At 41.8% G+C, this 25,648-nt stretch overlaps 1 protein-coding gene across 35 annotated transcripts in view; it reads right to left on the bottom strand.

Annotated features, from left to right (window-relative positions):
* The window catches only part of CLASP2 (cytoplasmic linker associated protein 2), a 271,467-nt gene that overhangs the window by 197,341 nt on the left and 48,478 nt on the right, over positions 1-25,648 (bottom strand). For 34 of the 35 annotated variants that reach the window (XR_012157456.2, XR_012157457.2, XM_073333055.2 and 31 more), the window contains exon 7: positions 21,663-21,733. Coding sequence is in view for 33 of the 35 variants with exons in the window: in XM_073333055.2 (XP_073189156.1) it covers positions 21,663-21,733 (71 nt within the window). In the remaining 2 variants the exon portion in view is untranslated. Of the gene's footprint in view, positions 1-7,869; positions 8,424-21,662; positions 21,734-25,648 lie in introns of those variants that run through there. The other variant, XM_073333054.2, reaches the window with a different exon arrangement.

The raw sequence follows: 25,648 nt of genomic DNA, 5'->3' as shown, positions 1-25,648 counted from the left end.
AGCACCTTTAAACCAGTATATCTGCATCTACACGAAGGCTTTTGCCAACATACAAATTTTGCAAAAAACCCTCACACCTCTAGCTAACATTGTTATGCCAGCAAAAGTTTCTAGTCTAGACCTGGCCTAATGCACACCAGTACAATTCCCACTGAAAGATGCCGAACAGTTCAGGCTCTAGTTAACTATTCCCAAACCCAGTCCCTCTTCCCAAAAACCATCAATAGTCTAAGCTTCTCTGGGTTTGTTTGTTTAAATGAATAGAAAACATTTTAAATGTGTAATTTTTTAATTATTTGTAAAGACTTTTTTGGTTAACACATATTACCATTATTTTTAAAAATGAAAGCTAACAGACAGAAGAAAACATGCCAATGGCCGCAAAAATGCCACCATACGTGTTGCAAACTTGAGACTATTTAAATATTTATTGGTTCACAAATTACAAATACTTGTTTTAGACACACACACAGTCTTTTTTAAAAAATGTGTCTTAAGAGACTACAAGGACTTGTTCTTCAAAGGAAGCTATTACAGAATGGACCATTTTTGCTTTCCCCATAGCAACTTGTATGCTATTTTGTCTGTTTGGGGGTGGTGGGGATATTCTATAAAAGCCATACAAAATCCTGTACTCAATCCTTTAAAGCTAAAATACTTCTAAAGTAATCATGTGGTATGTTCAGTGGAGTTTATGGCTCAGACAGGCAAAGTTGTAAAGAACTTTCACACCTAAACAAGGTATTCTAAATTGACCTATATCAATAAGGACTAAGGGGTCTTACCATCTGATTATTCGATAACTGGGACACTGTATAATAATGGGGAGGCTTGTGAGCTACTCTTATTTCTTAGATCATAAACGACCAGCCTTGCCTTTACACAGCAACTACACAGCTGGTCAGAAGCAAGGCCACTTGAAACAAGTGTCACAGAAAATCCATGCTAGCGTGTGGATGTGGGTTCTCTCTCCATAGATTTGTGGAATTCCCCATGTTTTCTTCAAAATTTAACCTATGTTCCTATCCTAAAATGTTATTTAATATCAACAGCAATTTCTTCCTCAACAGATTTGCTCCTTAGTTCTGTACAGCTAGAAAGCTATTGGAGACTGAGCTGGGCCAGACTTCTCTCATCCCATTGGGGTTCCACAAATATAATCCGATGAAGTGAGCTGTAGCTCACGAAAGCTCATGCTCAAATAAATTGGTTAGTCTCTAAGGTGCCACAAGTACTCCTTTTCTTTTTGAGGGCAGAACATGGCTCATAGAAACAATTGCTGTAGATTATACATGCATCAAACAATAGCTGTCAACTTTCAGATCTCATATTGAGTTTGCAGGGTTAGCTATTCAAAATAATCAGATTATATTTTGAAAACAGAGTAAATTTCATATGAAAGTCACTAAAAGAAACAGCAATGCCCCAAACACCATTTTGACTGTTATTTTGCACTTAAAATCTAAGTTTCTTGTCAGTCCTAAAAAGGACTATTAAACAGGATTTACATTCTGCCTTGGTGAGATTGCAGGTAGAAACACTAGCTCTAGAAAAGTCTGAACTGCCCCATTTTACATAATGAGTGTTGACTTTGTTACCTCATAATAACCATTTAAAACTCAAAATTAGCTATTTCACTGCTGGTAATCTCTGCTAGAGGTATCTAGATGGTATGCATCAGTGTGGCTAAATTAATTGAAAAAAATGTTTCTCTGGAATAAGGTAAATTTTAAAATACAAATATAGAGAATGCTGTAACATGTACATGGTGTGCCCTCAATCCCCATTCCCCCCAAGTACTCTGGAAAGGAAGATGATCATCTAAGAGCACTATAAACTTGCCAGAAGGAGGGGATGGAAAGAGGTACAGGAATTACAAGGTCTCTGCAGGAAAATTTTGAGGAGGAAAACAAAAGCTGTCAGGGTTGAGGTTGTTTGTTTTTTTAAAAAACGACAAGATCAAAATATATAAATTTTATTTAGAAGTTATTCAAATACATAGTTTTTGAAGGAAGTAGTTTTTCGTATGTGCTTTGAGTTAATTCGCTTTAAAAATGCTGCAGATTTCACCCAATTCCAGTTGCCCTAGTTTTATATCACCCCTTACATACTGTACTAGAGAGAATAATTAAACGGCTCCAATTATAATAGATAAAAGCTTAAAAATTAAGTAGGCCCTACCTATAGGAGATGTATTTTGTGTGAACCATTTCCTATTCTGCTCTAATATCCTCAACTATTTTTTTTTTAATTAAAAGAGTGAGATGCAGAGCGAAACAGATTTTTTCAAAGTTTTTGAAAATTAAAGCTTTGAAATAAACATGGATGTTTTAAGGCTAGAAAAGATGCTAAATAAGGTGAGGCAGAAATTAAAAAATTTTCTCCCCATATAATTTGGCCTAAATTTTCAGAAGTGACTAGTACTTTTCAATGCCCAACTAGACTCACCTTAATGTGGCCTGATTTTCAGAGGATGAGTGTTCAGCGCAATGAAAAGGCAGACTAGAAAACTGACAGCAGAAACAAGGATTTGCCAGAGTATTTTAGAAACCTCTAGTTCGGTCAGGTTCCACTGTGTTTAAAAAAACAAAACAAAACACTTAGGAATAAGAAAGATGCTGACTACTCTTATATTCTAGCCCTGTGCTCTTTGCAACATTTCTAGAAGAGAGGTTCCTCAGCACATGCCGTTCTGTCCCACCGGCCTTTCTCTCAACATACATACTGGTAAGTGTTCTTCTTGCTACACAACTTGTAAATTTACCCTCTGAATGAGACAGTTAAGGACTTGAGAATAGGGGAAATTTTCCAACAAAGCCACAGAATTAACTGAGGGATTTCCCCCCTATTTTTATCCTTTTTATTTATTTAAGTACAATTCCTGTGCAACTTAGTGTTTCCATAGATAGGAATAAGTAGAATTTGTGATAAAGAATTAAGCGTTTAATTCACTCATCAAGAAATCTTATATTTAAAACATTACATATACACACCAAAATCAATAATTTTGAATTAGTCTAATTCCACAAAGATTGTTTACACTTTTATAATATTCTGAATAATTTCCCTCACTGTATCATGAAATACAAATGTTTTAAGCCTGGAGCTATGGGAACTTGTCAGAATACATTTTCCTTTTTCTTCCAGTTACTTTGCTACTCAGGGTATAATTATTAATTACACATAAAAAATTAGAAAAAGGAAGAAGTTACATTCATATTAATATTTGTAAATGGATATGCTTATTTGTTCAATAATTATTTCTAACTAAAATTTTAGCTCAATAAATCTTCATACTCCCTTTGGTCTCGTTTACACCACACTTTTTTCCTTCAAGTTCTTACACTGTTGCTAACCCCTGTGCAGCTACATTGCTGGCAGCAATTGTAGGTGCCCTAGTATAGTCAAGGTGCCAGCAGCAACCAGCATTCCAATCATCATAAGATCCTTGTTCCATTAGAGTCAATGGGAGTTTTTCTTCTAACTTGTACTCGAGCAGGATCAAACCTGATGTCATCCAGACTTGCCCTGCAGCTCCAGACAGGATGGTTAAAATGCCAGCCACCTTGGAGCCTTTTACAACGTTAGTGCTTCCAGCATTGCTAACACTGAGGGAGCTGCAGCAGTGGTAGCAATGGAAGGATATTTTAGGGAAAATACTAGTGTGTAAGCACAATTAACACGTGTGGGGCGGGGTGGCGGCGGAGAGCGGGGTAGGGAACATCATGTTTATAAAAGAACTGAACTGAAGTGGGAATTTTCTGATTTATTTCCATTATCTGCAATATTTTTTTTAGAAAGTGAGCTGGGGCTGGTCCTTAGCAACATAGCTATGTCCCATAAATATACTTTAGTACAAGCATGAAGAAGAGATTATTACACCCCTCTTTCACATAAAGTGAACTCCGTTGTCTGGGAACTGACTTCTCTCCCAATGAAATAACTTCTAGGCTATGTCCATTTTTGATGTGCATTCCCATTGGATGCTTTTTAAAAATTCCAATAAAATCTTCAAATATATGTAAAGCTACATAAATCTTTAATGTAAAATATTTACAACCAGAAATAAAATATCATTAAACTGTACAGCATCCAAGTTTTACAGAAAGCAGTAAATAAGATTAAGGACTTACTAAAGTCACTGCTGTTTAAGAAAGAATATCAGGATACAGTAAGATAAGAGGTAAGTGCACTTGTGCTCTAGGATTACGTATGTATTAATACAATAATATTTTTGAAAGTAGGGGAAAGCATAAATTGTTACATATATTTCAAGTATATTTAGTTAGATTTAAAGGTAAATTTCCATATTCCCCAAACCAATTGTGCATGAACTTACTTTATACTCAGAGTTCATACATTCTGGCATGTGACAACTGACAAAAGTTAACACTGAAGTATCTTGTAAGTAAGATGGAATTCTACTAAGAAATCCCATTGATCAGCAGATACATTTCCCCTTATATTTTAATTCTGTTGTGTAGCACAACAAAAGTAAAGTATAATAAAAATACATTAGAGTGGACAAATGCGTTCTCTCACAAATCTGATTATGTTTTTAGATAGTCCTCAATGCCCTAGGTCTGTCAGTACAATATGTTTGACCTATTATCTGAGGAAAATCAGAGTGTGGCTCTAATCCCCTCCCCGCTTTCACAGATCTAATTTTATCTGTGAATGAATTTTTATCCATATCCCAATTTTTCTGTTCAAATCTGAGCAAGGCAGCCCAGTGCCTTTGAAATGACAAAAACTACTGCACTAATTAGCAGCCAATATTGTGACAAAATCTTGACGAAACCACTGAAGTACAAACTAGGAAGAAGGGTGTGTACCACCCTAAATTGATGATGTAGTACACAACAAGTATATTAGCTACATACTAAAAGCCCTAATCTGGTTACCAGCAGATAAAGACAGCTGTATTATCCTCTTCAAGCAACAGCTCACAAGAAATCCAGTGCCAAAAACAGTTCTTGACTTATTCTCCTCAGCAGCCTCAGAATCTGATTTGCAAAGCAATCATGCACCTACAATCACCTAAATATGTGAAATGCCTTCAGAAATAAGACACGTTATTGTCATGTTGGCACTCTTTCCATACACTGAAAATTGAAACATTTATGTTGTCTGAGATATACTGTAATTTTTTTTTTTAGATTTGCATACAAACAAAACACTGGAGAGCTTGAGACAACTGACTTGAAAATAAATAAAAACCCCTAACTCTCCCCCACATCCATTACGGTGATTAAAACTGTAAATGCAAATAAGATTATAGCTCAAAATTTAGTAATCACATATTTTAAATATACCTTTCTGTCTGTATTCTGGGCAAAACTGCAGAATTGCCAAAAACCTACTGCAATAAGCCAGACTGCCCACCAAAGATTCATTTCTGAAATACCAGTATCCCAAATAAAATTTGTAAGATAATCACCTTATCTTTACAATGTATCTATAGCTGAACTTTAATATCAGATATCGCAGGGTTTGCTTTTAATCCAATTTGAAGCTGATTCAACAGTACAAATTCAGGACAGTGAATTTAATAAATATTCTCTGTATTTGTAGAACATTTTCCAGAATTTTAACATAGATCTTCACAAATTTCAAATAAACAAAATCAATATTCCAACTGACTTAGTGAAATATATTTCCTTCTCTTTCTTGCAAAAGAAAAAAAGTTTATATTCTGTAGCATGAGGATTTAAAACCAGGATTACATTTAGTTTCTTAAAAATATATTCGAAGTGTTTACTAGCCCGTAGGCACAAGTTATCTAGAACACACAAAATCAACATGGCAAAATCTAAATTTAAATTATTAAAAAGGATCAAGTTGACTGCACAGTTACTAATGTTTTCTTTATCCTAATCATTCCACTATGCAATATCAGAAGACTGAATTCCTCATAAACGTATGAAGCAGTAGATTTAAGCAAGACAAACTGCTACATAATCATCCTACACATTGTTAATTGTATCTGACATTATTGTTCAAAGCTCCTACACAGAATGTCAGCTGCCTGCTTGAACAGTACTTTGTTCTTAGTTCTTGTGTTAATGACTAATGAATTTATACAGAAAAGAGCTCCACAACAACCCCCAACTCTATAAACCTGCATTCATCATAGAGCTGCAAAAATCCTGTAGCCTTGTTGAGGGAATATGGTTATTTGTTAACATGCTCCGGCTTGTGCCCTTGAACTATAAGTTACCACAAACCATTTTTATAATATGCATGAGAGATACCTTACATGAAAAACAAATATAATTAAAGGTACATCATATAAAAACCTGAGTGAAACTGTTTACAATCTGAGTTCCATAAATAAAACCATGGTCTTTTTCTGAGGAAAATAATGGAGCTTGCCGGTGTTACAGAGAAGAAGTAAAACAACAGTGTTTAAAGGTCAAAATCAATTTGAATCAATGGTGTGGGGACCGAGGGAGAGGAAGTGTCCCTCATGCTCAAGAAAAAAAAATCTAACAAGTGTAACTGGAATAGTTTTTCTTTTATGTTAATAAGTAATAGACAATATTTCTAGAAATATAATACAGCCATTTTAATTACTATTCTGATTGCAATACTGTACTAGCTGAAAAGGTGAATATCAAAAAGCTCAAATTCTACAGAAAACTTTCAGGGTGACTTAGAAAAGGAGAACATCTCTTTCAGGATTCACATGTAGATGTTTTAGCAAGGTTAAAGTATAAGCTTGTCTTCTAAGACGATTTTTTAAAAGTATACATATGCATATTCACACATAGAAGCACATAAATATTTAAATTAAATTAAATTTGAGTATTGAGATATAAAAATCTATTGTAAGTCAGATAAGCCTTTTAAAAGTCTGTCTGAACAATCAGAAGAAGGTTACCAAGGCTATCCAATTATACAAGCACCTGAGGAAAAACTGCAAAAGTAAACAAAGCCAAGCAATGCCACATTTTTATCCACATGCACTATATCAAATCAAAGTATAACCAACTTATTGCATCTTTCTTGTAATACTGGTCCATTCATAATGGTTTATGTAACAATGCTATTGTAGCTGAAGAAAATACAGCAGCCCTTGCCACTTATTTCCTGTATTTATATCTTAGCTCTAAAAGTAAACCATTGGTTTGGTTACGTTTTTTTCTTCTCCTTTTACATGTTTTTTATTAACACAGTAGATTCAGCAGATGTCACCCAGTTCTGTTAAGATAAACACTTAGGTAGTAGCATTTTTTCTATTTGTTGAACAGAACTGTCAACACAAAATGCACATGGGAAACATTTAACCTATTTAAAATAACTATTCCAATTACAGAAAATGCCACAAAAGTCCAAAGACCTGATTTTACAATAAGAATTTACCAAAATATTTTATTAAGGTTAAAATTTTTAGTGTCTAAAGAAACCCTTTAGGTGTTTGTATTATCCTGCATGATGGGACTTCAGCTGATGCTAAGCACATCAGGATAAGATGTCAACCTGCATACTGAAGACTTTGATGCACTTAATACGGTCAAACCTTGCTTCAAAAGAATCGGGTTTTGCTTCAGAAGCTGTCTTCTCACTATAAAGCATTTGGATATTTCCCCATCATTTACATACACACAACACATCCTCTTCAGCCCCATTCCCCCCAACCACCACACAAAATAATGACATACTTAAGTATTTGGCTTGCAAATCAAATGGTTATTCTCTATTTTATCAGTTTAAATATACTAAAAATGGCAAAGCTACAAAAAACAATCAGTCCACAGAAAACATACATTAGTATTTGTCCAAAATATTTTAAAGATTAAAAGGTGGTTTCAGCTCACATAAGCATACACAAAAAGTGGACATGTATAACCATAAAATCTTACTCACCATCCCCAACAGCCATTATACAATTTAGATGCTACTTGGAGCTTTCTGAATGAACCAACAGATCAGGTAACGGCAACTATCTGAGTGACTGTAGGTGCCTGCGCCACCCTCAATCCAGTGCAGCATAAAGACAGAGTACTGTGTGACCCTGTCAGATCTGCAGCTCTATGCTGCAATAGCCAACAGCTGCTACACCATTTCAAAATACAAGTCCTATCTCTTGCAGAAAACCGCTTTCAAACTAGCATATCCACTATCATTCTATCTTAAACAATAATGGTGCACAGACTGGTAGATTTCGGTTCTTTTTTTCCTCCACTATACGAAGGGTCTGGCCTGTTTTTTATTTAAATAAATCTCTCATAGCCAATGAACGTTGTCCCATAGAAAGCATTTAATGCAATCATCAAAACACAAGGCATGTGTTCAGTAATCACTTTCTGCATCTACTCCCTAAAGATGCCTTTGCAGTCAATGACCATCACATGATCTGATGGATTATCTGATTTGCAGCTTTTAAAAGGCATTCTTATGCCTTTATAATTATTTTTTACTATTTACAAATAGAAAACAAGAAGCACACAAATAATATTCCAAATCTTCTCAATTAACCTCTTATTGTGTAAAAATATTTTGGTTGCTGTAAACAAATCACGTCAAAGGCAGTTTGTCAAAGGCTTTTCTGTGTGCACAAAAGCTGTGTCACATTAAGCAAGAATTGCTTCTGGTGGAGACAGACAGAAATTCAATTAACCATGCAGCTGCAGAGAGTCTGTAATATACCTTTTGTCAAAAAGAAACAAAACAGTTTTATTTTCCAGTACCATACAGACAGACAAGTGCTTCGTAGCAGAAAAGATCAAAAATGCATACAAATCTGCCTCCATGCAGGAAGAACATAGCTATTTGTTTCCTTATTTACAAGGACGCCACTTCATGCTACTCAACTACATACAAAGAAAAAACAATCTGATTTTTATATAAAATTTGTGCCCAAAAAAGTGATACAAGGTTCTTCTAATTTGATATTGAAGTCCCTTTATTAAAATAGGCATTTTTAAGATGACAACTTGCAAACTTTTTTTTTTTTTTTTTAAAGCAAACTGCTTTAAGAGATATATGCACAATAATTTAATTTGGGGCATTCAAATCTACTTGAAACTTAAGAAAATCTTTCCCTTTCTTTTCAAATGAGACCTGCAACAGATTGCTCGCTCCCACTTGATACATATAGACTACAACGGTGTCGTATCTACCAAAGAAGTCTACTGGAAAAGTGAGTTATTTCCACTTATTGTCCTTAGTTATTTTTTAATATTCTTACATTCCATATTACATAATATAAGAATACAGGTATAAAGAGTGTAATATTGTAAAAAAGTAATAAATGTGTAAGTAGTTAAAAGGTACATTCCCTATATTTTTTTAAACAAAAACTGACCCCAACACCCAATTTGTTTCCTATGGCATGGCAGACAAACCTGAAAGAAGAGGTGCTTCAAGTGTAATATGCATTTAACTGTGGAATAATTTTAAATATCTCAAATATGAAGGGAGGGGCACTGATTTACTAAGGACAGTTCTGAACAATTTTAATTAAAATTACATCAGTGAGAGATGCAGGTATTCAGCAACTCTGGAAGAAAAAAAATTCAGACCAAGAGTCTTTTTTTATATTTTGTCACAGGGTTACATTAACCTGTCTCAGCTAATGTCTTGCTGATCAATAGTTTTTGATGCCTAAAACTATTAGCTAGCTAGGACAACAACAATGAATACTAAAAATCACATGACTACCTCTTGGCCACTTGGATTGTGTTTGCTAGTCATAAAATGAATGTAATAATTTATACCACACATATAGCCATGGCAGTCTCAGCAAATGCCTATATTTCCCAAACCTTTATATAAATGCATTTTGTACCACATTTGGGAGCTTTGCAAATATCAGTAACATCAATGCTTCCACAGCAACTATACTTACATGGAGACAATAGAGAGAAACACAGGAAAAGATTAAAAATAATCAAAATAAGTGGCAAAACAAACATATTTGTGATGTGGGATACTATAAAGTTTTTATTGACACTTGTTTGGAAAAACCTATATAAACTCATCCATCGCCTCTCCACTCATATCTGTCCTAAAATTGTAATACAGAAAGCTTTAAACACACCACCTCATACTATCACATTTTATTTTTATAAAATGGGCATTATGAGTGGAGACATGCTCTTAAGTGGGATAACTGCAAAGATTGTGTCTAGACAGCCAATTCAGATTACCCTCAAATCTTTTCGCCCACTGAAGAGGAGAAAGAAATAAAGAACGTTAAGTTTGGGGTTGTTTTTTTTTAAATTACTTTTACTTTAATTCCCTCTTCTCAGCATTTACATTTCCCAACTAGAAGTCTGTCAGATCCTCAAAGAAATCACATTTACAAACCTAAGCCAGCAGAACAAGTGTTCTAACAGCTCTAGTGTTGGCTGTCGCTCCTGTTTCCATGGAAATGGTCAATTATTCGCTGAAAATGGGGAGGTGCTTTAAATCACCTTCTCCAGCTTGAAGCGATACAACATCGATTTCCATGGGAATGAAGGAGAGTAAAAGCTGGCAGTAAACCTATGAGTTGGTATAACTGACAAAAATTTATACCACCATAGTATTAAGCACAAAACTGCAATATTAATACTACAAATGTAAACAAAAACCCAAATCACAAAGGTAAAGGTTTTCATAGTAGCTAATTCATCCTTATTATACATGCTGCAGAAAAGATGCCTATTTCTATCACCTACCAAATAGCTGACTGACAGAAGACAGGAAAGAAACCACTGAATGATTGCAGTACTACTGGAGGCATAGCCAGGAAAAGAAAAGCTCAGTTGAAGACAGAATGAATGGTACAACATCAGTTAAGGTTGGAGACAAGTGGGATCAAGACCCTTGATAAAAGCAAAAACACTATATATCTCTGCCTTGGCTCTCTTGCCTATGCAAGACCTTTCATTCTTCCCTTCCTTCCCTTGGCTTTTGAGACTCCGTTCCAATTATTGCTGCTTCACTTCCCATTTCAGTGGGTCCTCCTCAGCTCTCTCACCTCACGAGGATGCCACATAATTCTGTCCGTGGTCCACTCCTCTTCTCCTGCTACATCCTTTCCCTTAGTGATTTCACCTCGTCACATGTCTGATTGTTGCCTTTATGTCATTAAACTTGTCATCATCCTCCTAACTCTCTCTTTCCAAAAGCCCCTGTCTTGGCTTCTATATAATTCTTCTGAATCATAGCATCAATTTAAAGTTGACAAAACCAGAACTTCATTTATCCACAAAACTCTCTCTGCCTCTCTTTACCATTGACTTCACCACAACACCCATCCTTGAAGTAGAAAAGATGTGGATTGAAATTATATAGGTTATTCAGTGCAAGGGCATGTGAGAACACTTATGCTGGAATCAGAGTGGCTCGTGTCAACACAGACTAGTACTGAAATAACTAAGTAATTTCACACCTTTTGTTATTCTGGTGCAAATTTTTGTGTAGACCAGGCCTCAGATTACTTTTTTAGGCTAGTATTTGGGTTAGGGTGGTTGAAACTGATGTTATCAGATTTTTGCTTTGTTTTTTGTTCTTTTTTTGGAAGGACAGGGAAACAACGTGATAGGGCAGGAGATGAAAGAGAGTTCACATCCACAGCAAAATTATTTTATGTCAGCTCTAACTCTGTTTTTTCTTATTCAATGCAACAGAGATGTTATTTGGTAGAAACACAGCCCCTAAGGTTTTAAAAGGGAAAAGACTGGGGTTATTTATTTGGCTTGTTTACGGTTTGATAAAGAAGGCCTGTAACATTTTTGAAAAAAAGTTCAGAGGTTCTTAAAGCAAATTTAATTCTACTTTGTTCTTTAAGATGTGGTGTTCATGTCATTCCAATACCCATCCTTCTACCCCCCTGTTGGAGCAGCCAGCAAGAAGGAACTGAGGGGATGGCGGGTTGACAGGGTCCTATATCCAGCGCCATAAAGGCGCAACCCCAGGGGGTGCCTGAGCCAATGTATAGTGCTAGGGGAAAAACTTTCTGGCTGCTGTGCACGTGGTGCATGCATACCTAATTGGAATGTACATGACCACCACATGAACACTCAAAGAACAGTTACGAGAAGGTAAGTAACCGTTTTTTAATGCTTATGCACCTTGGTGAAGGATTTTGAGATCCTATGGATAGCAAATGCTATATGAGTGCAAATTATTACATTCCTTTCAACTCTGTCATCATGGAGGCAAAATCTCTGCATTAAATATGTACTTCAGCATATTTCTGGTCATGCCCAAATGTTTTCTTCTCAGTTTAGCAGGATTCAGTACTCTGCCGGATAAGGTCTGAGCTTAACCTAGTCCTTATAGAACACCGTGTACAGAAGCTCAGAAGTTAGTGCCTTGAGCTCCAACACTCTGCTGACTGATGTTATCGCTACCAGGAATGTCATCTTGTATGAGAGATACAGCAAGGAACATGGCTCCAGCGGTTCAAAGGGCAGCCCCATCAGTCTGGAAAGGACCAGGTTAAGGTCCCAGGCTGGGACAGGCTGTTGTGCATGAGAGTAGGAAACGTTAGGAAACAACTCACCATCGGGTTGACAAAGTCCGACCGACCCTCCACGCCTGAATGGAAGGCCGAGGTAGCGGGCAAGTGTACCTTTAATAATGACAGGGTAAGCCCTTTCTGTTTGAGGTGGAGAAGGTAATCTAATGATAGGTATAGATGCTAGAATTGAAGATGGAAGGTATTGTGAAGACCAAACTGAGAATCTCTTCCACTTGGCCAGGTTTCCTACTACCAAGGAGGACTTGTTTGGCTGGGTCCGAACATACAAGCTTCGTTGGATTCAGCAATGGAGCTTCCAAGCCATTAGGTGCAGCAATTCAAGGTTCAGGTGCTGGAGACAGCCATGATCCTGACTTATCAAATCCGGGAAGAATGGCAAGGTGATTGGGGCTTCCATGGACATTTCCAGGAAAGACATGTACCAGTGTTGACGGGCCCAGGATGGAGCTATTAATATCACCGAGGCCTTGTCCCTCCAAACCTTGAGGAGCACTTTGCGAACCAGAAATTGGGGAGGAAACGTGTACAAGAGATGTCCGTTCCAGAGAAGGAGGAACGTGTCCATGATGGAGCTTGGGCTGTCATTCAAGAAGGAGCAAAACTTCAGGACCTTCCTGTTGCGTTGCATGGCAAACAAGTCTATCTGGGGAAACCCCCACTCTTGGAAGACAGTGTTCACGACATCCAGGCGTAAGGACAGATTTGTGGCCATGAAAGGACCTGCTGAGACAGTCCGCCAACTCGTTCTGTACTTCGGGGAGGTACAATGCCTCCAGGTGTATTGAGTGAGTTATACAAAAGTCCCACAGTCTGAGGGCTTCCTAGCACAGGGGAGAGGAACGTGCATTCCAGTCTGTTTATATAAAAAATTGCTGTTGTATTGTTTGTCATAACCGATACACACTTCCCTTCCAGATGAACTTGGAATGTTTGGCATGCTAGGTGGACCGCTCTCAGCTCCCTGATGTTGATGTGAAGTGAGAGCTCTGCCTGAGACCAGAGGCCCTGTGTCCTGAGGTCTCCCAAGAGTGCATCCCACCCCAACGCTGACACGTCCATCACCAGTGAGAGGGCTGGTTGTGGTCTGGTGAAGGGAACCCAGGCGCACATGGCTTGTGATTCAAGCCACTGCAGGAGGGATTCGAGGACAGGACATGGTAGAGTGACAGCCTCGTCTAGACCATCCCGAACCAGGCAATACACCGAGACCAGCCACGCCTGAAGAGGCCGGAATCTCAGCCTGGCGTGTTCTACTACATAGCTATAAGCAGCCATGTGACCCAGAAGCTTTAGGCAATTCCTTCCTGTGGTGGTAGAGAACTGCCTGAGGCTTTGAATGATGTCACCCAGGGATGGGAATCACAATTCCGGGAGGTACCCCACGGCCTGTGTAAAGTCCAATACGGCCCCTATAAACTCTATCTGCTGCACAGGGTATAGGGTTGATTTTTGTACATTCAGAAGGCGGCACAAGTCATAGAAAGTAGCCCTTATGAAGCTGACTTGTGCCTGCACTTATGCCCTGGAGCGGCCCTTGATTAACCAGTCATTGAGGTACGGAAGATTTCCACACAACGCTTGTACAGGAACACAGCCACAACTGCCATGCACTTGATAAATACTTGAGGAGCCACCAACAGGCTGAAAGGGATGACTGAACTGGTAATGATTGTGGTTCACCATGAACCTAAGGTACCTTCTGTGGGACGGCATGATTGAAATATGAAAGTAAGCATCCTTCAAGTCGAGGGCAGCATACCAGTCCCTGGATCCAAGGAAGGGATAATGGAGACCAAAGAAACCATGCGGAACTTCAGTTTCTCCATGAACCTGTTGAGATGTTGCACGTCTAGGATGGGCCTGAGGCTGCCTTTGGCTTTCGGTATTAAGAAAAACTGGGAATAGAAGCCCTTGCCCCTTAGCGCCTGAGGAAACTCTGCCACTGCCCCCAGCATTGGAAGTGAGTGCACCTCCTGCGCAAGGAGTTGCTCGTGAGAAGGGTCCCTGAAGAGGGACGGGGAAGTAGGGGTGGAAGGGCAGAAGGGTATAGAATTGGAGGGACTATTCCCTTTCTACTGTGCAGAGTACCCAGCGATCTGATGTAATACGGGCCCACGCAGGGTAGAAAGGGGACAGCTGGCACAAAAAGGTAAGGCGGGATGGATCCAGTATCCAGACTGGCACGTCGCCCCTGGGCACATCTTCAAAAGTTCTGCTTCTGGCCAGAGGACTGCTTTGTCTGACCAGAGCCCTGGCCTGACAAAGGATGAGGCCTCCTTCTATTGTTTCTATTCCTCCTGTGGAAGAAGTCTTGCCTATTTTGCTGCTGGTAAAAATGAGGCAGGGACTGCGGCTTAAAGTGTTTCCTTTGATTAGCCGGAGTATGAAGGCCGAGGAACTTGAGGGTGACCCAAGTCCTTCAGGTTATGGAGCCAGGAGTCTGTTTTCTCTGAAATCAGGGCCGAACCCCCAAAGAGGAGGTCCTGTATTGTCTGCTGGACCTCGTAAGGGAGACTAGAGACCTGGAGACAGGAGCTCCTTTTCATGGCTATCCCTGAGGCCACAGTGTGGGATGCTGAGTCAGCCACATCAAGGGCTGCCTGCAGCAAAGCATGGGCAACCAGTTACCCTTCCTCCACGAGTGAGGAAAACTCCACCCTAGAGTCCTCTGGTAACAGCTCCGCAAACTTGGCCATCGCTCTGCAGGTGTTGTAGGTGTACCTGCTGAGGACAGCGCGGCGGTTAGATATATGGAGCTGGATACATTTTCGTCCCAAAGAGGTCCAATTTTTTTGCTTCCCAATTTTTTGTGGACAGGTGTTCGCACTCCCTCTCATTTGCCGCAGTCACCACTAGGGAGTCCGGCCGGTTGTGTTCCCTGTAAGCTGCATGCTTGGGCCGCTGCCCATGAGAGAGTCAAATGCCGCCCAGCTGATTAGCAGAGCACACACAGCTGGCACCATGTGTTCAGGTGCTTCTTCCCCCCACATTCCTCTGTCCTGCAGCTGCTCCCAGGACCTTCCTGCTGGCTGTGCACAGTGGGGGAAGTAGAGGGGAGGCACTGATGTCAGTGTGTCCTTCTTCCCCCACCCCTGCACCCTATCTCTGCAGGGCAGGGAGAGGGGACAGCCTGGCTCAAGACTCAGAGCTGCTGTGGTGAATGCTGAGTGACTGAGCGCCTTTCTTAAAGAGGCAGTGCACTGTTTGAGATTTCCCCAGTAGCGTGCCCACACAGTCTCTGGGTCACGCACGCACACAGGGTCTCTGCACATACACACCCACCACACGCACATACACACCCACCACACAGAGTTTCTTTCACACTCACCTCCAACCACATACTTGTATTATTATCGTTGTTACTTCTCGGTACTTCCTGCAATGCACAAATATTCTTTGTAATTTTATTCTTTCGAAGTGTGTTACTTCCGTGTTTTGACTGGTCTATGCATTTCATAATTTTTATTTCTTTTACACTTAAATTTAATTTTCAGTAGTAAGTTCTAAAATACCTAACCTGTCCTGGCTAGAGTAATTATCCCAATGGCAACTTTTTTAAAATATACATTAATTCTAGGGTTTTTGTTTCTACTGGTGTCGCACATCTGGACATACCTTGATGCACATAAAATGTATTCCACACATGGATGGAAAAAATTAGAGGGAACATCGCCGGCAGGGTAGGTGGGTATAAAGGTACTCACAGCCTCTAGAACAGTGGTCTCCAACCTTTTTACGCCCCAGATCGCTTTTTCAATTTAAGGGCAACCCAGGATCTACCCTTCCCCTTCCCTGAGGCCCCGCCCATTCAATCCTTCCCTCTTCCCATCGCTCGCTCACCCCCACCCTCACTCACTTTCACCAGGCTGGGGCAGGGGGGTGGAGTTTGGGAGGCGTCGTGGGCTCTGGGCTGGGGCCCTAGGGGTTTGCAGTATGGGAGGGGGTTCTGGGTGCAGAAGGGGGTATGGGGTGCAAACTCTGGGAGGGTGTTTGGGTGCAGGAGGGGGTGCTGGGGCAAAGGTGAAGAAGGGTCAAGGCTGGGGCAGCAAGGTCAGGGTGCAGGAGGAGGTATGGGGTCAAGGCTGGGGCAGTGAGGTCAGGGTGCAGGAGATGTGCTGGCTCTGGGAGGAGGCTCAAGGTGCAGGAGGGGGTTCAGAGTACAAAAGGGGGTATGGGGTGCTGGATCTGGGAGGGCGCTCAGGGTTGGGGTGCAGCCTCCCGCCGGGCGGCACTTACCTCGGGCAGTTCCCTGTCAGCAGCGCAGTGAGGCTAAGGCAGGCTCCCTGCCTGCCCCGGCCCCACACTGCTCCCGGAAGAGGCCAACGCGCCCCTGAGGTCCCGGGGGAGAGAAGAGTGGGGGACAAGGGGCTCTGCGCACTGCCCCTCTTTGCAGGCACCGCCCCCAAAGCTCCCATTGGCCACAGTTCCCCATTCCCAGCCAACGGGAGCTGCGGGGTTAGTGCTTGCATGCAGGAGCAGCGTAGGGAGACCCCTGCCATGGGGTGTGCTGGCTGCTTCCAGGAGCAGCGTAGGGCCATGGCAGGCACGGAGCCTGCCTTACTGGCAGCCCCACTGCACTGCCGCAGCCAGAGATCACGATCAACTGGGAGACTCCCCATGAAAGACCAGCTGGTCGCACTTGAAGGGTTGGCGACCACTGCTCTAGAGGGAACAAAGTACTTTCACTCATTTCTCTTTGCAAAGAGGCAGGAGTCTGCCAGAGAGTTTTAGTGCTGTCACTAATTGTTTTCATAACAGGAGGGACCCAAAAAGGCCAGTTTGTCGACCACAGTGTCCGATGCCTCCACCACTTCCTCAGCCTGCATTGCCAGGTTCTGTGCCACCCTCCTGAGAAGTTGCTGGAGCACTCTGCTATCCTCCAGAGCAGGGGCCGTTGACATTCCTGCAACTGCCTCATCGGGAGAGGACGAGGCGCTGGCTACAAGCGGGTCCTGTTCCCTGCCCTAGGCACCGAGGGGATCTCGGGGCACTCAGTGTTCCGGTGCGGCCCCTCGTGCCAGAGCTGGCGCAGTTGATGGCAACGACGTCCGAGCCAGCTTGGTTGATGGGGACGCTGGTATCAATGTAGGCGTTGCCAACTGCGTTGGTGCCAGTGCAGTAATATCCTGGTCGCGCCGGGATGGTGGAGCAGAAAAAGCAGCTGACGCAACGGAAGCCGACTTGAAGTAGGACTGTTGGCTCTGGCGGAAAGCCCCGGGGGTCCAAAAAGGCCACTGAGCAGGGGGCTACCACTGATTCGGCCACGGAGCCAGCTGGTGTCATCTCCGCCTGTCCAATCTGGAGCTCCTGCTTCTCCTGGATATGGATTGAAAGGACTCCACTTCCAGTTGTGAGGACTCTGTACAGGAGGACCAGGGAGGAGCGGTGCCACTCCGTTCCGGAAAACGTCATCTAGGGTTAGGTGACCGATGAGGCTCTGCCGTGCATGTGCTCGTCAATGGCACCGGAGACTGGGGCCGAGGGAATGGCAACTGGCGCAGAATCGTTGTGGGTTTACCCCTGGAGGGCACCGGGGACCTCACGCCCTGTCCCATTTCAGACCAGGAAGGGGAGGAGGGCAGCACCGTGAGGGCGATAAGGTCTCTTGCCACCTTGAATGCCTCCGGCATGTATAGTATCCATAGATCACAGCCCTCACTGACCAGTGAAAGATTGGGGGCCTGGACTCGACTGGTCCCACGTAGGGGCAGGAGTCGACGTGACCCTTGAAGCCGAGACCGAAGTCGTGCAGCCCGACATGGGTCTCAGGGCGGCGGGCTCCTTTTGCGCCCGTCTGGGCATAGGGCAGCAACCCCTTTCAGGTCTATTTTTCTTATGAGGCACCGGTGAATGTGAGCAGTGCTAGCTCCTGTCCTGTCGGTGCCGAGGGTCTCTACTCGAGTCCTTCCTCGGCACCGATTCACACGTCAGCAGGGCCAGTGCGCTCCACACAGATGATGAGATGCTCGGGGTTGGCTCCAATTGCAGACGGAGAGCTGCCTCCGTGAGGATTAACTTGAGACACTGATCTCTCCCCTTCCGTGTCCTTGGACAGAAACTTCTGCAAATTTTGCAGCATTCTTTTTGATGAGCTTCCCCGAAACACTTTAAACAAGAAGAACGGGGGGTCCCTCTTGGGCATAAGCTGGCCACTGGCTTCGCAGGGTTTACAACCCAGAGACCGAGGCATGCCCTGGTACCAGGAAGAAAGTGGAGGCAAACCTCCAAATGAAACTTGTATGTAAAACTACCCTCTACTATATCAACTAACTATATACAAGAATGAAACTTCAACTACTAGAGAGATGCCTACCAAAGTAAGAGCAAGCATTCCGGCTAACCATCATGGGAGGTAAGAAGGAAATGAGGGCGTGGCGGGTCAGCAAGGCCCTATAACCGGCGCTGTAAAGGCATGACCCCAGGAGGCGTCTGAGCCCTAAGGTTATGTATACGCTGCAATGTAAGCCCAGGGTTAGAAGAACTCAAATTAGCAGACCATGGGTTTTGTTAACCTGGGGCTTCGGCATCTAGACTTATTTCTAACTCCAGGTTAGGAACTGTTAAACCAGGAGTGGGCAAACTTTTTGGCCCGAGGGCCACATCTGGGTGGGGAAATTGCATGCAGGGTCATGAATGTAGGACTGGGGCAGAGGGCTGGGGTGGGGAAGGGAGTGTGGGGTGTGAGAGGGGGTGCAGTATGCAGGAAGGGGCTCAGGGCAAGGGGTTGGAGAGCAAGAGGGGTGTGGGGTGTACGAAGGGGCTCAGAGAAGGAGGTTGGGGTGCAGGAGGGTGCTCAGAGCAGGGGGCTCAGGGCAAGGGGTTGGAGTGCAGGAAGCTGCAGGGTGCAGCAGGGGACTCAGGGCAGGGGGTTGGGGTGCAGGATGGGTTCAGGGTGGAGGCTCCGGGGTGGCAGCGGCGCACAGCAGGGCTAAGGAGGGCTCCCTGCTTGTCCTGGCCCTGCCACTCCCGGAAGCGGCTGGCACCACATCCCTGTGGCCCCTGGGGAAGGTGGGGGGGACGACCATGGGTCAGCGCGATTTGTATGTCGACAGAAGGCTGGTGAAGACTGGAGCTTCGTTTGAATGCTAGGCTTACACTGCAGTGTAGACATATCCTAAATGTATTGATATATATATCAGTCTCACTCAAGTGCTCAATCTACTAGACTACAGCTCTCCTCAGAAAGGTTGACATTTTCTCCATATATATTAAAAAAAAGATATGCAAAATGTAACTCTGAAAACTTCTCAAGCGGTATCTATTTCATAGCAAAATAAATTTGTTTACCACATTAGTGGTCATTTATAGGCCTGCTTTTACAATACAGTTTATGGAAAAGAAGTTTTCCAACAGGGATTTGTTGAAAACAAATTAAGTGATTCCTCTCTAGAGAATATCTTTTACTGTTCTACAAGACCTTTAAGATTTAGGTTCATCTCATGATGTAGCACACCTAAACCCCTGGGCAATAGAGAATAAGGGGCAGAGGGAAAAGATGTAGATACAATTCATAGGGAGGCAGGTTTTCTGAAGTCTTCTGCTTTCATTTAGACTAGATACGGTAATTTCAGAAGTGAATACATCGTGTGGCAAAATGGCCAATGTTGGTATGAGGAGTCGTGCGCTTTTCTTGGTGGGGGGCTAGGACGCCACGCCTTGTCCCTGGTCTTTGGGCGCCTAAGGCCCTGCTAGTGACCCGGGAAGGTGGTAGAGAAGGGAAGCGGGGAAGGGGTCTGGGTTTGCTCCTCACTCTGAGCCCAGCCCCTCTCAACCCCTACGGGTTTCTTACCCTCTGCCCCCTTGGGTAGGGTTACCCTGGATCCTTTCTCCTTCCTTGTACCAACCCTGACTGCCTGAAGCAGGGTTTTTTTTATTAGGTTCCTGACAGGACCTTAATTGACTACAGGTGCTCCAATTAGCCTGTAGTAACCTTTCCTAGTCCACAGGGAACCACACCTTAATTAGCCTACAGCTTATTTATCTCCCGTCTACCACTCTCTCACTGCTCCCTGGCCCTGCTGTATCACAATACTACTTTTTGGAAAATGTATTTATATATAATAAAACAGGGTGAAATTAACTCTAATTTCTTTACTTTTTAAAATTATATTAGAATGCCCTCTTAAAGCAATCTAGGTTTGTCACAAAAAACGATCAGAAAAATCCTATAAATATAAATCAGGATTTTCTTTCATATGAGACACAACAAGAATGTTAAAAGCTACAAAAAACAGTTTTATTGAAGCCACTGATGCAGCACCTTTTTAGTTGCAGTATTAATTTTTATAAATTGGCTTTCACTTAAAACACAAAGCTCAAAGTAATTTGTTAATTAAAACAATGAGTGATGCTTCTGTTCTTTCACTACAACCAAACACTATACTAGAACCACAATGTGGAATTTACAACTGGAATTCAATGCACACCAGTTTGCTTCACTGAACTGAATCAAAACTAACAGTGAAGTAGTGAAGTAAATTGCTAGTACAGTGAACTTGAGTAACATCACAGAGTCCTTACTTCAACACACGCCAAGTTTTCTAATAGCTACAACAGTTTCAAAATGCTCTTACAATTGTTTATAGACACTGAAATATTTTTCTTTTAAAGAAAAAAAAACTGTCCATACATTTATGTTTAATTCCTGGAGAGAGACATGATCTAAGTTAAATATATGTAATGTATGAAAATGTAATAAGGAATTACACACACTTATTTAGATCGCTATTCTGAAATCTTCTCATTACCCCTTACTGAGCACAAAAGTAATTATTCTGAACATATTTTGAGGACATAAATTGCTTTTAGTGGTGCTGCAAATTAACCATTTTTACCAACTTCACACTGCAATGGTGCAGAGAAGTAAGTAATGAAATTATTGCTACCACTGCCAGACATTTTAACCATTCACATAGTGGGGTACAAGAGTGCTGTGCAGAAAAAGATATTAAACAATGACTTCAAGAAAAGACCATCAGTATGAGAGAGTAAGCATTTGTTAGAATTACACTAATGTCTAACTTTAAGATTGTGGCTTAAACGCATATTTCTACAACAGATTAACCTGAACTTCACTTTTATAATGCTAGTTGTTCCACAAAACAGATTACAGTGCTTAACAAAGGTTAAATCTGAGTTACATTAACCTACGACTTTGAATAGCAATATATAGGTGCATACTTACCACTGATGTTACTTAAAATCATATTTCCAGAGTCTCTCACTTCATCAAATTTTGCAAATATTGTTTGTAATCTGGAAATAAGGGAAAAGATCAATTTTAACGTCTATGTGAATGAAGTAGGGATATTTCCCCAACCCCCAAAATGAAAAATAAAAACTAAAAACTCCAACTCAGCTCTAACTGTGTTTTCTTCATGAGCAGATTTATAGATGAATGGTTAAAACTAAAGCTGTTTATCATTCCAGCCAGCAGAAATCTATGGAAACAACATCTGAACAACTTTTCCTCTTGAATAAATTCAACATATTCAAACAAAAACAAAATTCACTTAGCAATTAACATTGTATATTCCAAATAACATGATTAAAAAAAATAGAAGTCTATTACTACATTACATTTATATTAATGGCATACATTAGGCTTTATGTGAACATACTAGCATATTTATGTAAAGCTCTAAAAAGTAATTATTTTAAAGTAGGGGGTATACTGTAAAAATTAAGGATAAGATTGAATTTATTTGGAGGCAATTAACAGATTTCTCAAAAATCTGTTTTATTTTAATAAAACTATTGTTCGTAAGAGTAGTTTTGCTTTCCAGTAGTAGGAAAAAAGTAGTTATATTTCACATTCAAAACATACTAAACATTTTACTCTTATTAAAGTAAAAGGTAACAATATTTTATGTAGGATTACAAAAATAACAGAAATATGCTGAGTGCTCTAAGTGCATGTAAATAGACAGTAAAAGAAACTACAGTAAAAGCTCTGTTATCCGGCACTTTACCAACCGGAAAGCTCTATAAACGAGCATTTCTGATCTTCATTGAAACCCCAGTTTATAGTCCAGTTGGCGTGGGGCCAGAAGGCTCCCTGTCTGGCTCCATGTGGTTCCTCAAAAGCAGAGACATGTCCCTGCTGCTCCTAGGTGGAGGAACGGCCACGAGGGGTTCACGGGGGGGTAGGGGGTGAGAAGGGGCGTGCATTTTGGGAGGGAGTTTGGGTGCAGGAGGGGGGCTCAGGGCAGGGGGCTGGTGCGCAGGAGGGGTTTCGGGGTGCTGGACCGGGTGGTGCTCACCTTCGGCAACTCCCCGCATGCAGCAACGTGTCCCTACTGCTCCTGGGACTGCCCCAGTCCCAAGCAGTGGCTCCACAGCTCCCATTGGCCGGGAACTAAGGCCAGCGGGAGCTGCGGGGGCAGCGCCTGCAGGTGGAAGCAGCAAGCAAAGCAGCCTAGCTGCACCTCCGACTAAGAGCAGCAGGGACATGTCGCCGTTTGCAGCGAGCGCCACCCAGATCTAGCACCTCACAGCCCCTCCCGTGCCCCAGCCCCCAGCCCAGAGCTCCCGCCCAGGCCCAAATTCCTTCCCTAGTAACTAACTGGAATTTCTGACTTATCGGCACCCCCATTTCTGCAACATGCCGGATAACAAAATTTTTACTCTATTCAGTTAGTATCGTCCATATTCCTCATTTAGTCCAAAGTGCTATGAGATAAAATGTACTTGTATCTATGTATTACTGAAACAGACAAACGTGAACGCAATGGATGGCAATTGCAGTTTAATATAAAATAATTAAAATCATATTTACATTTTCCAGGCTTGGAATATATCAGTATAATATGTCAACCTTTTACAAAAAGAATAGAGCACAGAATAATTAGGTACATCTAAACTAGTGACTGTACACTTATCCATACACCTAGCTGTGTCATAATCCCCTTACGGTCACATCTCAACCCCAGAATCATGTAAGTAGAAGGGAGCAAGGGGAGTAGAGGACAGTAAACTAGTACACCTGAGGGGTAAGTACATGCCTTGGCTGTGAGAGTCGTAAAGGGTAACAAGAAAACATTCTACAAATACATTAGAAGCAAGAGGAGGACCAAAGACAGAGGAGGACCATTACTCAATGGGGCGAGGGGGGGAGGGAAACAATAACAGAAAATGTGGAAATGGCAGAAGTGCTTAATGACTTCTTTGTTTCAGATTTCACCAAGAAGGTTGCTGGTGACTGGACATGTAACAGTGAATGCCAGTCAAAATGAGGTAGATCAGAGGCTAAAATAGGGGAAGAACAAGTTAAAAATTACTTGGACAAATTAGATGTCTTCAAGTCACCAGGGCCTGATGAAATGCACCCTAGTATACTTAAGGAGCTGACTGAGGGGATATCTGAGCCATAAGCGATCATCTTTGAAAAGTCATGGAAGACTGGAAAAGGGCAAATATAGTGCCAATCTATAAAAAGGGGAAAAAGGACAACCCAGGAAATTACAGACCAGTCAGCTTAACTTCTGTACCTGGAAAGATAATGGAGCAAATAATTAAACAATCGATGTGCAAATGTCTAGAAGATAACATAAGTAACAGTCAGCATGGATTTGTCAAGAACAAATCGTGTCAAACCAACCTGATAAGTTTTCTTTGACGGGAAACAAGCCTTGTGGATGGGGGGAAGCAGTAGACGTGGTATATCTTGACTTCAGTTAAGTCTCACATGATCTTCTCAAACAAACTAGGGAAATGTAAGCTAGATGGAGCTACTATAAGGTGAGAGCAAAACTGGTTGGAAAAACTGTTCCCAGAAAGTTATCAGTGGTTCACAGTCATGCTGGAAGGACGTAACAAGCGGGATCCCTCAGGGATCAGTTCTGGGTCCAGTTCTGTTCAATATTTTCATTAATGATTTAGATTATGGCATAGAGAGTACACTTATAAAGTCTGCGGATGACACCAAGTTGGGAAGACTTGCAAGTGTTTTGGAGGATAGGATTATCATTCAAAATGATCTGGACAAACTGGAGAAATGGTCTGAAGTAAATGAGATGAAATTCAAGAAGGACAAATGCAAAGTACTCCACTTAGGAAGGAACAATCAGTTGCACACATACAAAATGGGAAATGACTGCCTAGGAAGGAGTACTGTGGAAAGGGATCTGGGGGTCATACTAGACCACAAGCTAAATATGAGTCAACACTGTAATGCTGTTGCAAAAAAAAGCAAACATCGTTCTGGAATGTATTAGTAGGAGTGTTGTAAGCAAGACACGAGAAGTAATTCTTCTGCTCTAGTCCACACTGATTAGGCCTCAACTGGAGTAGTGTGTCCTGTTCTGGGAGCCACATTTCAAGAAGGATGTGGACAAATTGGAGAGAGTCCAGAGAAGAGCGACAAAAATGATTAAAAGTCTAGAAAACATGACCTATGAGGGAAGACTGAAAAAAAACTGGGTTTGTTTAGTCTGGAAAAGAGAAGACTGAGAGGGGACATGATAACTGTTTTCAAGTATATAAAAGGTTGTTACAAGGAGGAGAGAGAAAAATTGTTCTCTTAACCTCTGAGGATAGGACAAGAAGCAATGGGCTTAAATTGCAGCAAAGGAGGTTAAGGTTGGACATCAGGAAAACACTTCCTGTCAGGGTAGGTAAGCACTGGAATAAATTGCGTAGGGAGATTGTGGAATCTCCATCATTGGAGATTTTTACGAGCAGGCTAGACAAACACCTGTCATGGATGGTCTAGATGAGTGTTATGCGACTAATCTTTAGTCTTGTTATGAGTGCAAGGAACTGGACTAGATGACCTCTTGAGGTCCTTTCCAGTCCTATGATTCTATGTACAGGGGTAGGAGGGTGGGTTGTGAAATGAACAAGTGGAACACATCTTGAAGCACAACCGTTACAAAAGGTTAATAATCGCATTCCACTCTAGGTGACTTCCAAGCAGTTAAACAGGCGGAGGAATCAGAATTCACATACACAAAGACAGCAGTACAGCTCGACCAAATCTGGCTTCATCTCTTGAATGCTGACTGATGGCGTAATGAGAGGGTGTGCACTAAAGACAGGTTGCTGTTTTACACATTTCCTGAATAGAGCTCTGCACTAAAAAATGCTTCCAAGGATGCTTGCAATCTTGTGGAATGATCAGTCAGGTTAGTTGGCAGCAAAACACCTGCCTGAACATAAAAAACGCATGAA

The sequence above is a fragment of the Lepidochelys kempii genome, chromosome 2 (assembly GCF_965140285.1).
Source record: "Lepidochelys kempii isolate rLepKem1 chromosome 2, rLepKem1.hap1, whole genome shotgun sequence".
Classification (NCBI taxonomy): Eukaryota; Metazoa; Chordata; order Testudines; family Cheloniidae; genus Lepidochelys; species Lepidochelys kempii.
The sequence above is the reverse complement of the archived record's forward strand: the minus strand, read 5'-3'. Positions and strand labels throughout refer to the sequence as shown.